At 41.1% G+C, this 12,969-nt stretch overlaps 1 protein-coding gene across 1 annotated transcript in view; it reads right to left on the bottom strand.

Moving 5' to 3' along the window:
• The window catches only part of THSD7B (thrombospondin type 1 domain containing 7B), a 578,528-nt gene that overhangs the window by 283,759 nt on the left and 281,800 nt on the right, over positions 1-12,969 (bottom strand). The window contains exon 9 of the mRNA XM_054972840.1: positions 477-592. Within this exon, the coding sequence (XP_054828815.1) occupies positions 477-592 (116 nt within the window). The remainder of the gene's footprint in view (positions 1-476; positions 593-12,969) is intronic.

Below are 12,969 nucleotides of genomic sequence, written 5' to 3'. Positions count from 1 at the left end.
GGAACTGCAGTTTCCACAACACTCCAGGTCTGTTTGCCACTCCTTCTCCTTTCAGTGTTGTGTCCTTTCCTATTTCATGAATATGCGAGTACAGCCTTATGTTTTTAATTTTGTAAAGCACATGAAATTTCCTAGATGCTGACAAATTAATGATGAGGTAATATTAACAGATTAGAAGGTGATTTGGAGGTTGTGGAAAGCAGCTGGTGCAGACTCATGTAGCTCTTCCCAGCATGCACCACTCTGGTTGCAGTAGTACAAGTCTTCACCATTGTAATGAAAGTTGATCCACAGGATCAAGATGTCGGATTGGAACATTATAATTTATGCACATATAAAAAAAGCTCCTGAGACTAAAAGTATATCAATTTATGATTTGTGCTGGTATAAATGCTGGCTGAGCAGACTTACAACTGAGGGTGGAGAAGGAACAGGGTATTTTCAGTTCTTATTTACTCCCTTTTAAAGAAGCTTACCGTGTTGGCAAACAGTAGGGCAGCTTGTCCATTCACTGAAAGGGGTCACCACACAATCTTTTTTGCATGGGAGTAGACATGGGCGGGCTGTTTCTGGCCTGATGGATTCTGGACACCTATCAACACAATTGGAAATGTAACAGATGAGAGTCCTTAAAAGGGGAAAAAATATATTTAGGAAAATGTTCAACTAAGTGACAAAATAAAGATCTCTATAAAGAATTCCACATTTAATGTTTAATTTATTTTAAAATAAAAATAAGGGAACAATTATATTAAAAAGTCTCAAGTGCATGAAATATCATTAAACCAGGACTCATATAATTGTACTCACCTGTGTCCCTGCCACCTACACTGGCATGTGAGAGCAACAGAGCAAGTAAAAATGCTGTAGGCTATTAACTTTGTGGATACTGCAACGTTGCTGAAGTTCTTTTTACTGCTAGCAATTAAATTATTATATTGGCATCCTAATTATTCTGTTACTATTCTAAAAAATATTATTGTACAGATCAGTCATTAATTAACTCTGTTAGTATCATTCATTTCCTTGTAAATGTAAAGTAAATGAAACACATTCACCATCAAGTAACTCCATAGTTTATGATGTATTGTCCAAGCATACTCAAAACACATTACATTTCTAAAAAAAAAAAAATGTATTTCATTATGATTCATTAATTACTATTATTTCTAATTTGTTTCTACTTTCTGGCCCCCAGGCATTCCTAGACAGATCTACCAGAAAATGGACATATCCTTTTGGTATGGAATGATAGAACACACTCAAACAGAAATAATTATTTATTAAAGAAGTTTTACAGTGCAATCCTAAACATAGGTACATTTCGCACTCGGTTTTTAGAACGCGTTTGTACCTGTTCCACATCCCATGTTTGCAAGGTTTTTACACTTAAAAGCAGTCATGGGATGCAGTCCCGCTTTTTGTCCGCTGTATCCCCGATTTTTCCCCCTGCAGACATACCCCGATGTTTTTTTAAGTTCGCTGCTGACTGGCAGCTGGCCCGCATTTTGCTAATGTGAACACTTTTGCCCTCTTTTTGCTTCTCTCTCCCCCTCTCCTTTTCCCTGGGAGCTGATTGGTTTGTGCGGAATTAACCACTCCCACCCTCCTCAGCTTTCTGAACTCCTTGTCCACCATTTTTTTTAGTAAAGCAAGGTGAGGGTCATAAGGCTGCTTCTTCGTTGGTTTCCTTCCTCCCGGTATGCATGCGCTTTTATTTTTTTTCAAAAGCCAGGAATGATTCCTAACCTTGCTGCTAATTCCCTGCTAGCTTTAAAAGCAAGGAAAGTGTTAAATAGCTGCTTTCTCCTTCCTCCCTTAGGGTATGCACACACATTCTTTTTTTTTTAAAGACAAGAATGGGTTGCAACGTTGTAATGTTATTGCACTTTCTTCCTGGCTTTAAAAGCCAGGAAAGGATTAAATGGCTGCTTTTCCCTCCCTCCCAGGCATGTTTCAGACTTTGCCAAAGAGGGGGAAAAAACCCAAGCATTTTGCACAGCCCTTTGGAAACAAGCCTCTGCTTCCTGGGAGGAGATGAATCGGCAGCATTTTAACCCATTCCTGGCTAGATTTTAAAAAATGAGAGTGGTACATGTTTTCCCCCAGAACTCTGCCACCAATTGCCTCTCCAGTGGGCAGGGGACAGCCCAATCAGCAAAAAGGGGGGAAGGGTTCCAACATTGCAACGTTACTACGCATGCTCATTTTTTAAAAAAATAGTGTGACGTGAATTGCAAGGCCCCGAAAGCCCAAAATTGCACCGAGGTTTTGAAATGAAGCACAGACACCAAATCGAAATTTCAGTGGACAGTGTGAAATGAACAGGTGCAATGCCAAAGCCACTGCGATCGGGGCGAATGTTCATAAATGGCGGTTTAAACCGTAAGTGCGAAAAGGGCCATAGTAATACACTTCAATTGGCTTATAAGGGTATTGTCTAGAGTACACTGACTGCAGCAGTATCAACAAAGTTGGTCAAAAATTGTATGCCTTCCTTAAAAAATGTGGCCCTAGGATTCCTTGTCACATATTACATTACAGAATACACAGGTTGGGTGTGAGCCCCCAACCTGTGTGAGATGTAACACAATCACATATGAGTGGTGGATTCTCCTCATATAAGGCTGTATTGCATGCATCATTACATAGTTTCTGGAGAAAATCTGGAAGTGGTGTCATAACCACTCCTCTTTACCATAGAGATTTGGGAAATTTCTAGAGTGCCATGGGGGGGGGGTTACCGTGACATCACTTCTGGGTTTTCTCTGGAAGTGAGGTCACAGCACCCATGCTGCTGCTTTTTCTAAGTTCTGTCCCTCAAAGGGCCCTCTGTTTGTGGGCACTCCTCTGGCATCCCTACTTCACACACATGGTGGTCCGGATCTTAATCAGGTAGAGAGTAGTGGCTGAGAGACCAGCACTTTGTGTCAAAAAGAAGGCTCAGACGTGATCTCAGGATATGTAGATGGGTCCCAGAATGCACACACACTTAGCACATGGCATTATATCATAAAACATACCTTGGGACAGGATTGCATCTTCTGCCCAAAAAAAATAGCTTAATGGCTGTCTCCGGAGGTGAGACAATAAAATGCTGCATCCCCAAAGCTCCCGGGGGTGCCAGGCAGTGGCCTCACAAGCTCCCCAGGACTGTTTCAGGATGATAAAATGGCACAAGGGGAAAGATTAAAGCCCTTCCTTTATGTGCACAGTGTTCCTGATCCTAACCAGGGACTGCATGCTCAGAAATTTAGAAGAAACCATAACATAAGTGTGATTGTGTTACACATGGGGCACCAGATCTCTTATATGAAGAGGTCTTTGCACATTCTGGAGCAAGGATACTTTCATTCATGGCCTTTTACTGTACCCTCTTCTACCTGCTGTGAGCTCATCTTTTACCAACTCTCTGCAGCCTAATAATCTCTTACTGTTGGATTTAAAACAATTTTCCAGTCTCTCAATCTAAATATGCCTATGTGAATAAAATTCATGTCATCAGTTCTTAATCTGAATTATGCGAGGGTGGGAAAGGGAGCAGTTGATGAATGATGAATGATGATGATGAGTGACATCAGCTGTTCTACATTGGGACAGGAGAAAGAATGAGCCTTTTCAAAGTCTTAATTTTCATGTAGACAGATTGCTGAAGAAACACCCACCACTGAAAGGAAACATCCCACTGATCAGCATCTTAATAACTGAGCCTTTAAAGTAGGGCCTCAATATCAATCCTATAGCTCACAGCCTCCTTCAGTGAAGATATTCATGTGTAATATATAATATCAAACAAAAAGGTTTTTAAAATTAATCCAAGTGAATGAGAGAAACACATCCTCTTAATAAGTACATATATTGTTCTTGGAAGAATTCTCAATGTATAATGTGTTTTTTGTTTCCATTATCTCTTCGAAATGTAAAGCTACTGGAATTTATTTCTAGGTTCTGTTCATTTTTCTTCCCACTTGGAAGTCTGTAAAATAGAAAATGAATTTAGTTCTCACCTCCTTCAAAGTAATAGGAAGGAAAATCCTCATTTCATAAATTCAGCACAGTAACGTAAATTGAATATTTATGCAGATACATAAATCTTCTTGAAGTTACCCTGCGGTTAAGCATTGCCATGGCAGCTTTTAAAGAAGCACTGGATGTTTAAATTTTCATAACTAGTCAAATGTAATATAATAAGCAGGTCCAGTCACAAACTATTATTCTGCTCATTATTGTAATTAATATCTAGCAATCCCTACTCACACTCCATAGGCCTTAAGCAGCATAAGCTCTGCATGGGTTAAGAAGGATAAAGAACTGAGAGCTTACAAAAGGATGAAGAAATATGTAAGATCTTTATCCTGCAAAGATGTCCATCTTCAGCACAAAATGTCAGCAATGAACATGTTCAAGAATCAGTGCGCTTTCTGAACCAATAACATTTGTAGTTTCTGCTGTAAGATTCCCATTAAATACTGGCATTTGTTTGCCTATGTAACTGTTCTATTCTTCTTGTTATGGTTCCCCTGACTCCTAAACTGGCTGTTGTACTTGGAATTCCATGGGTCCCCCGCAGTTCCCCAAGACAGCACACCAAACTATATGCAGTGCTGAGAAGGAGGACTGTAATGATTTTAAGTAAATGTGTGTATGTGTCTTTAAATGCTTGGTGTGGCATAGATGAAGAGTGGGGGTGAAAGAGAGGGATGAGTGAGTGATATGATTGGTTGATGACTGAGAGTGTGGGCAGAGTGAATACAGTTTTAGACTAAGAGTGGAGAGAAAATATTTAGTCAGGGCAAGAGAGGCAAGCTGTGTGAAGCCTGAGCTTGTGTATGTTGTTTGAGAGAAATATAACCTGTGTGGTGGCCTGAACTGTGTGTTCGTGAAAGAACATTCAGTCAGGGAAAAGCAGGCAAACTGTGTGTGCGCCTGAGAAAAGGTCTTACTTGTAATTGAAAGAGAAATTATTATCAAAAGCAGGCAAGCTGTGTGCAGCCTGAGCTTGTGTCTGTTGTCTGAGAGAAATATGACCTATATGGAAACCTATGTGTGTTTGTGAAAGAACATTCAGTCAGGAGAAAGCAGGCAAACTGTGTGTGCACCTGAGAAAAGGTCTTACTTGTAACTGAGAGAGATAATATCAGAAGCAGACAAACTGTGTGTGAAGCCTGAGAGAAGATCTGTGAGACTGGGTTTTAAGTAAAGTAACTTTAAGAATTGAGAACTAATCCTTAGAACCCATCAAATTTTAGAACTAAAATGAAACCGATATGCTTCTTATAAAAATAAAAGTTTATTTTGTTTTTTTTTAAATGCCAGAGTCATTCCTATATCCCATTCCTATCCTCAGGGCCACATAGTACCATGAAAAAGCCTGACCTTTGTGCACGTTACCAAAGGGGAAATTTAAACAAAATATTCTGGAATTTAATTCCTGGTGGCAGTAATCTACCAAGAGGGGGCAAGAATAAAAGGCTTAAAGACCAAATCTACCCAAGAGAAAGAAAGGGTCATAACAAGGACCAGTTTTGTTCATTCAGAACTAAGCTGAAGATGAGAACTGACCAGCAGAGTCCAAAGATTCAGGTTTAGCTAGAAGGCAGACAGAATTCTGGAAAAAAAAATTCATTGCCTGCCCAGATCCTTACTCTTTCTGGAAATGTTTAGAGGTCTTAAAAATATGAGCGGGAGAGGAGGGGAAGGGTGGGTTGGGGCGAACTTGTACTTTGTAGGAAAAAGAGATTGTGAAGCTTATATGTCTTTTTGTTTTCAACCTATCCAATAAAAATGTTTAATATATATATATATATATATATATATATATATATATATATATATATATATATATATATATATATATATGAGGAACAGATTATTTGGGATGGTAGTTAGCAAGGCCTTAACCTGGGTGGAGTCAGATGGCACCAATAAAAGGTACCGGTTTTTCAGGTTAAGGCACTTCTAGGCTCACCAACACAGAAGTTTGGAAACCTCTACCTCTTTGTGAAATACACATACCACGTATTACATAATGTATTTATACCCTGATCTTCTCCCCCAAAAGGACCCAAAGCAGCTTACACTGTTCTTCATTTTTTTCCTTACAACAATCTTATGAGGTAAATTAGGCTGAGAGAGAGTGACGGGACCAAGACCCCAGCAAGCTTCCATGGCAGAGTGGGGATTCTCTCATATCATAGTCCAATGTACTAACTATTACACCTCGTTGTCTCCCTTTAAAGCTATTGTAGGCATAAAGTGTCCGCAGATTGAGAATACATTGACCAAGCACGTCCATCTTTATTTTAATATGCTTCCCGCTCTTCCTATAGTTTTGCATTGGGTAGTCTAAGGCTGAATGGAGGAAGGTGGTGGGTGGAGCCAGAACCATAAGAAGGTAAAAGAAAGAAAACACAAAGAAGCTGAAGGGAACCAATCTATGTTCCAGGTTTCTGCAGTTGAGCAACAATACAATAAGTAGGGAAGCAGATGGACAAAATGAAGATGAAAGTGATTTCAAAATAGCAACTGTAGAAACTCATTTTCAGTGATTCTATGCACACTTCTAGTAACTATAGAAGCTGAATGAGGTTTCAGCAAGCTAGCACTCATCAAAAATGCAGATGTTCTACAATGGAGCAAGAATGTTTAAGCCACCTAGCCATCTTGTTTATTGTGTGTAAATTTGCAAGGAAAATTAACCCGGGGGGGGGGGGGAGTTCATGACTTTTAAAGGCCAGAAAAAAATATAAGCTTTAAGTTAATTGGCCTAATTGGTCTGTTCAATACTTTTTTCAAAAGACATTGATAGGGTAATTCCTTTGTAATGACCAAAAAGTTATAAAATATTTAGCAAACTTGTAGGACTCTCAGGATGGTTTTTATTATTTAAAAAAGAGCAAAAGTAGGCATTTTTCAGAACTGTAGAAAATGTTACAATAATTTCATATGCAAAAGAGACTTTTTCAAGGCTCATGATTGTATGTGTGGTATGAATGATTGTAGTGTTGGTCGGTGGGAGGAGAGGGGCATTTTACAAGTTTGTACTGGACCTGAAAAAAACAATGCTTGGGTCCTGGCACCAGTTTTTAATTTAAGAGTCCAGCTGTTCTGTTATTCAACAGGTGATGGCAGTTATCCACTTACAGTATGTTCTGTGACAGGTTCAGTGATATGACTAACATTGGAGAAACTAACCCACATTGCAGCTGTATTTGCTGTGTGTGAGGCTGGTGCACTGGGCAATAAAAATACATGCATACAAGATCTTGGATAAAATAGGCCACAACTTTGTTGATTATATCACTAAGACCACTGGCACAGCATAGGGCACTGATCTCCAGCATCGAGTAACCTGCCTGCTGTTTAATGCTATGCCTTCCCCAGCCCACCTACTGGGCACTGCTGGATGGCAGAAGGAGGAACACCTGTATAGGTGTGACCCCAGAGGGACTTTGCCTCCCAGGGTGAAGTCTGCAGCAGCCAGCATGGCATGCACCCTTCAGCTTCCCCTGGTCCTTTAGGGGGATGAGCTGTTCTGCCGGATCAATTCGTCACCAATAGATCCAGCTCAATGCACTGTCAACTTGGCCACCAGGGAATGGTAACAACAACGGAAGGTAGCAGAAAAAACTCAGTACAATGACAAAAAGCTTCCTTTATATTGTGGTCATAAACAAATTTAAGATGCAAAGTGCAAAGAGCATATTATACAGTCTTATTATACAATCATGAATAGTGTAAATTCAGCATACAAATGCATAGAACAATCTCATTGGACCATACAAATTACAATACACAAAAATCCAACTGGTACAGTCTTCAGTACACCAAGATGTTATTTTCGTGTGTGGACAGTCCTCCAAGTCGAGGGAAACTGCAAAACATCGTTCAAAAGCAGCCTACGGGTCTACGCCAGCAAAATGTCCATCCCCGTTTCACGAACAATGCTTCTTCACGGGCATATATCTATAACAAAACAATATCCTTCATGTTCTCAAATCCATCCCCGGTAAATACATTCTCTATAATACAGTAACAACTTCATACTCACTGGCCACACCACACATAGATTATAATACCAGTTGTATTGTAATACCAGTTGTAGCGGTCCGATGGAGCAATGCCGTACCGCCTCATTAACAGCGTAAGCTATATAAATCTAAGCTCTTAAAGGTACAGTAACACAGCGTGCAAGCACTAAGATAAGAACTTAATGCAAAAGTTACATGTCAAGAATACACAAATCATTCCTACAAGAAACAAGAGAGGTCCATCTCGTGATTCAAACCATCAGGTATAATACTCTTAAACTTGTAGATATATTCGATTTCAAGCGGTAACAGCTTACGTGTGCAGTCCACATGAGGTTTAGGTTTCACTACATGCAACACCGACACCTTCATGTCTCTAGCCTGATGATGTACATCAAGAAATGGGCCACTAACGGGGCCTCCAAAACTACAGCTCTAATTCTTGAGAGGTGTTCCTGCACTCTAACCTTTAGAGGTCTGGTTGTACTACCAATATAGATCAGGGCACATTTACATTGAATGACATAAACAACATAAGCTGTTTGGGAGGTGGAAAAAATAGGACGGAGATTCAATCGTCCTACAGCAGGGTGAGTGATATCCCCAATTTTGACCATGAGTTCACAAACACTGCAATCTCCGCAAGAAAAATGCCCCTGTGGTAATCTACCATGTGGGATGCTGCTCCTAAACTCAGATCTCACCAGCATATCCCTAATATTCCTCGATCTTTGATATCCTATAGCCGGTGGTTCTTCGCACCCAGGAATCCCTTCAATTAAGTGCCAATGAGACTTGATGATACGATTGATAATAGGGGCCATGGAGGAATAGTCAAGTGCCCATTTAATCCTAATATCTGTAGCACCAGTCCTTTTGGCCAAAAGGTCCCCACGTGGGATTTCCCGTGCCCTCCTCCGTGCTGCTCCAACGACCACCGATGGATATCCCCTGGAAAGAAAGGCACGGTCCAATATTTTGGAGTCTCGCTGGTAATCACTCATTGCGGTGGAATTGCGTCGTAGCCGCAAATATTGGCCTGTTGGGATGTTCCTCTTCAAATGGCCAGGGTGGAAGGAGTCAAAATGTAGATAGGAGCACCTATCAGTGGCCATTCTATATGGCCTGACGGCTAATGAGCTCTCAGTGCGTTTATAGATAACCACATCGAGATAGCTGACACACTGTTTGCTCCCCTGCCAAGTAAATCTAATGTTCGGATTGATTCTATTCATCCATTCCAGCAGCGACTCCACCTGCCCATCGTTATCCAGACTTATTATGACATCATCAATGTATCGTTTGTAAAATTTAATCCCTTGGATAAACGGAGTAACACTTGGGTGAAGAATGTAGTCACTGTCCAGACATGACATGAAAAGGTTGGCTATACATGGGGCTGCTGCACACCCCATGGCCACTCCCTTCACTTGATAGTAAAATTGGTCATCGTACTTGAAATAATTTCGTTCCAAAACAATATCAAGTAGACTAAGTAGAAAAGGTGTAGACGGTTGCTGTGTGGTTCTTGTATATAAAGCCTTTTCTGCCACTTGCCTCGCCTCCTCATGTGGAATTGAGGTGTAAAGCGAACACACATCTGCCGTGACCAAGAAGGCCGTCTCGGGAATCTCCAGTGCTCCAGTGAGATTGTTCTATGCATTTATATGCTGAATTCACACTATTCATGATTGTATAATAAGACTGTATAATATGCTCTTTGCACTTTGCATTTTAAATTTGTTTATGACCACAATATAAAGGAAGCTTTTTGTCATTGTACTGAGATTTTTCTGCTACCTTCCCTTTGGTTGTTGTTGCTCTTTAAGCGGGAAGAGACGCCCCTTGGTTATTCGGTTCACCAGGGAATGGTGGCAAGGATCATAATAGCTGTTGGTATGAATCCCAGCCCTTCCCCTACTCCCCCACACCAGCTTTGTTGCTTCTGCTGACACAAACTGCCAGCCCTTCGCCTTGCCTTGCTTCCCAGCCACAATGACACTCTGCTGGTAAGTCAGTGAGCTCCTTTCCAATCTGGTTTACTGATGATTCCCATGGGATGCCAAAGCAAAGAAAAGGGGTCCTACCTCTGAAAATGACTCCCAGTTCCATTCTGCACTGCATCCCAAATCACACTGGCACTAACCTCAGGCTATAAGAAGTAAAAGTAGAAATTTACAGAAATCCTAATGAGTGTAGTCTTTTTGAGGTACTTTCTTATTATATTTCAGCTTTAAGATTTTTTTCTGAGTTATCAAACCATTTTGATATTCAGTTTTAATAATTTTATATTTCACTTAAGCGGTATCCCTCTCCTTCAGCAGGGTAAAGAACAAAATAGGCTTTAAAAGTTTAAGCCACAATAAATGAAATAAAGTAATGCTGATAAATCCTCCTGCTTATCAGTGGACACTAGACAGTCCCTTTTCTCACTCAATTAATCTCATTAACCTAAAGAATTGTAATTAATTTTACTGTAGTCTTCTCATTTTTAGCAGAATTGTTTGGAGGGATACAATAAGAATTAAAAGTAGGTTGTAATTCCCGACACTCATTAACAGTGCAAAAAGTAATTAGCAATGTCTTGCTTTTAAAAAAATCTATTTGGGAAACATCTGTGCCTCTCACTTTTCTGAGTTACTAAACCAAAGCAGAAGGTTAGGTCATGCATAAATATGTTGTTTTTATTCACAGAGTAACCTCAATTCCATTGACAACATGGTGTATATGTGCTGGATGCACCTTTCTATTTGGAAGGACTCAACAGATGCTACAAGGATCTCTACACTTCTTCAAAGTATATACTAGGATGTTCCCGTTTGAATGCTGGCTGCAGTCTAGAGACATCCATATAACAGTCAGAATGTTCTTATGAGTTTATTTTTATTTCTTTATTTAAACTCATTTCAGTTGTTACAGCTTTGGCATTCAAGCCTTGCAAAAGGAGACACCATGTGACCTACTATCCTCCTTTGAGATGGGCACGAACTGGAAAAAAAAAAGAACTGTGCAGTTCGTGATTCATCACTTTTCACGAACCACGAACTTTCATGAACCTGCCCTGGTTCGTGAACCAGTTCGTTTGGTTCATGAAGACGTCACATCCAGGTCAGCAAATGGTCACTTATGGGCCAGCAGAAGGCCACTTCCGGGTCAGCAGAAGGTCTGCAGGAAGTCTATCCCCTGTTGCCTAGGAAATTGATTGATCAGCGCCAAGCTGTCTGCAGTGACGAACCAAAACACGAACCAAAGTAACAAGCCTAAAGTTCGTGGCAGTTCGTCAGAAATGGGCTCTAACAAACTGCCGGTTCACAAACCATGAACCGGCCTGGTTCGTCACAAACTTTGGTTCATATTTCGGTTCGTGCCCATCTCTAATCCTCCTGGTAAGTGTGGTTGCCACTTCATGTGAACACCAAAACGTTAATTGAAAAAGTCTTTAGGTAATTTGTATGCTGCCTTTCTATATAAATAAAAGACTCAAAACTGTCTCTCATACACACACACATATACATATTATAAAAACATCATAAAACAGCACTATAAAAAAACAGCCAAAATATTTCAAGGTATAATGTTACAGTTTGTCCATTTAATTATTCAGAGGCCTTCTCAAATAACAGTATGTCTTTTTGTGGGTTGTCATGGATACCTGGAGTGCCAATCCTATCCCCAGCCCCGCCCGCTAACCCTAATCTCGCCTTTCTATTGGAAAATACATCTGCTGCTCCGGCTGTTGGATGAGGCAGTTGGCTGGAGCGACTCTCGTCTCCGTGCCGCTCCTTCAAGGCTAATCCCTGCAATCTCTTATCAATCTCCTTCCACGGCTGGCGCTCATTGGAAGGATTTGTCCTTTCCGCCCACCCCTTTCGTTTCCTGCCGTCCTGATTGGTCCACTTACTTGTCGCTCGACTGGAGGGCAGCCAAGAGTGGCCGAGGTGTGCGGGAAACTTTCCCCCTCCTTCTTTAGCCAGTATGTTTACATTTTTTCAAAAGACCAACAGAGGTGGTGTCAGAGTAGGGTTCCCAAGTTTCCCTACTCTAGCGGTGGGAGGGAGGACCTAGCACTCAACTTTCTGGATGTCTTCACACATGCATTTCCAGGGCAGCATGATGAGGTCACTTCTGGGAAGTGCTCCTGGGCTTCATAGCTGGCTGATTTGGGCACCAAATGGGCCTGATTCAGCCAGTTTGGGGCTCTAATTGGCCCACTGCAAAGCACAGGAACACTTCCAGCCCGTGTGATGACATCACTCCCGGAATGATGTCACCATACCGCCCCAGGAGTGTGCCCAGGAGGCCTATTTTTCTTCCTTTCCCCCATGCTGACCAGGTGAGTGGTAGTGGGGGGTGGAGGGTGGGTGCAGGATATCTGTCACCCCCACATGGGGGAACTGGGATTCCTATGTCAGAAGCATTTCCAGAAGTAGGGAGTTCCACAGCTTGGAGGCAGAGGCAGAAAAAGTCCTGAGAGTTTCTTCCAGTCTTATGTTAGCTAGTTCAAGTTCCAGCAAGAAGGTCCCATTCAACCATCTTAAACCTCAACAAGGGTGATATGAAAGCAGGTTTTAAGGTTCCTTAGATGAACTAGAAGCTTCCCAAGAACCTACCAAACAAAAACATGCACCTGAAAAGGAAATTCAGAAAAAATAGTTTTTATCAACTAATTGGTTTATTGTAAAGGTTCTCCTTTCTCTATTTTATCCTCATAATAACCCTCTAAAGTAGTTAGAGAGAAGGCTGGCCAAAATTACAATGTGGGATGCACAGCTGAGAAGGGTTTTGAACCCAGATGTCTCCTGTGCTACTCCTACACTAGCCAACATCCCAGTGACTCACTGGCAAACTGGCAGTCTTTTATTTTCAGCAGTTATCTCCAGAACCCAATCTTCTTTTATAATGTAGTTTGACCAACAATTATAGGATTATTCCTGGCAAT

The sequence above is a fragment of the Eublepharis macularius genome, chromosome 2, assembly GCF_028583425.1.
Source record: "Eublepharis macularius isolate TG4126 chromosome 2, MPM_Emac_v1.0, whole genome shotgun sequence".
Lineage (NCBI taxonomy): Eukaryota > Metazoa > Chordata > Lepidosauria > Squamata > Eublepharidae > Eublepharis > Eublepharis macularius.
This window is presented reverse-complemented; position numbering and strand designations above follow the sequence as displayed.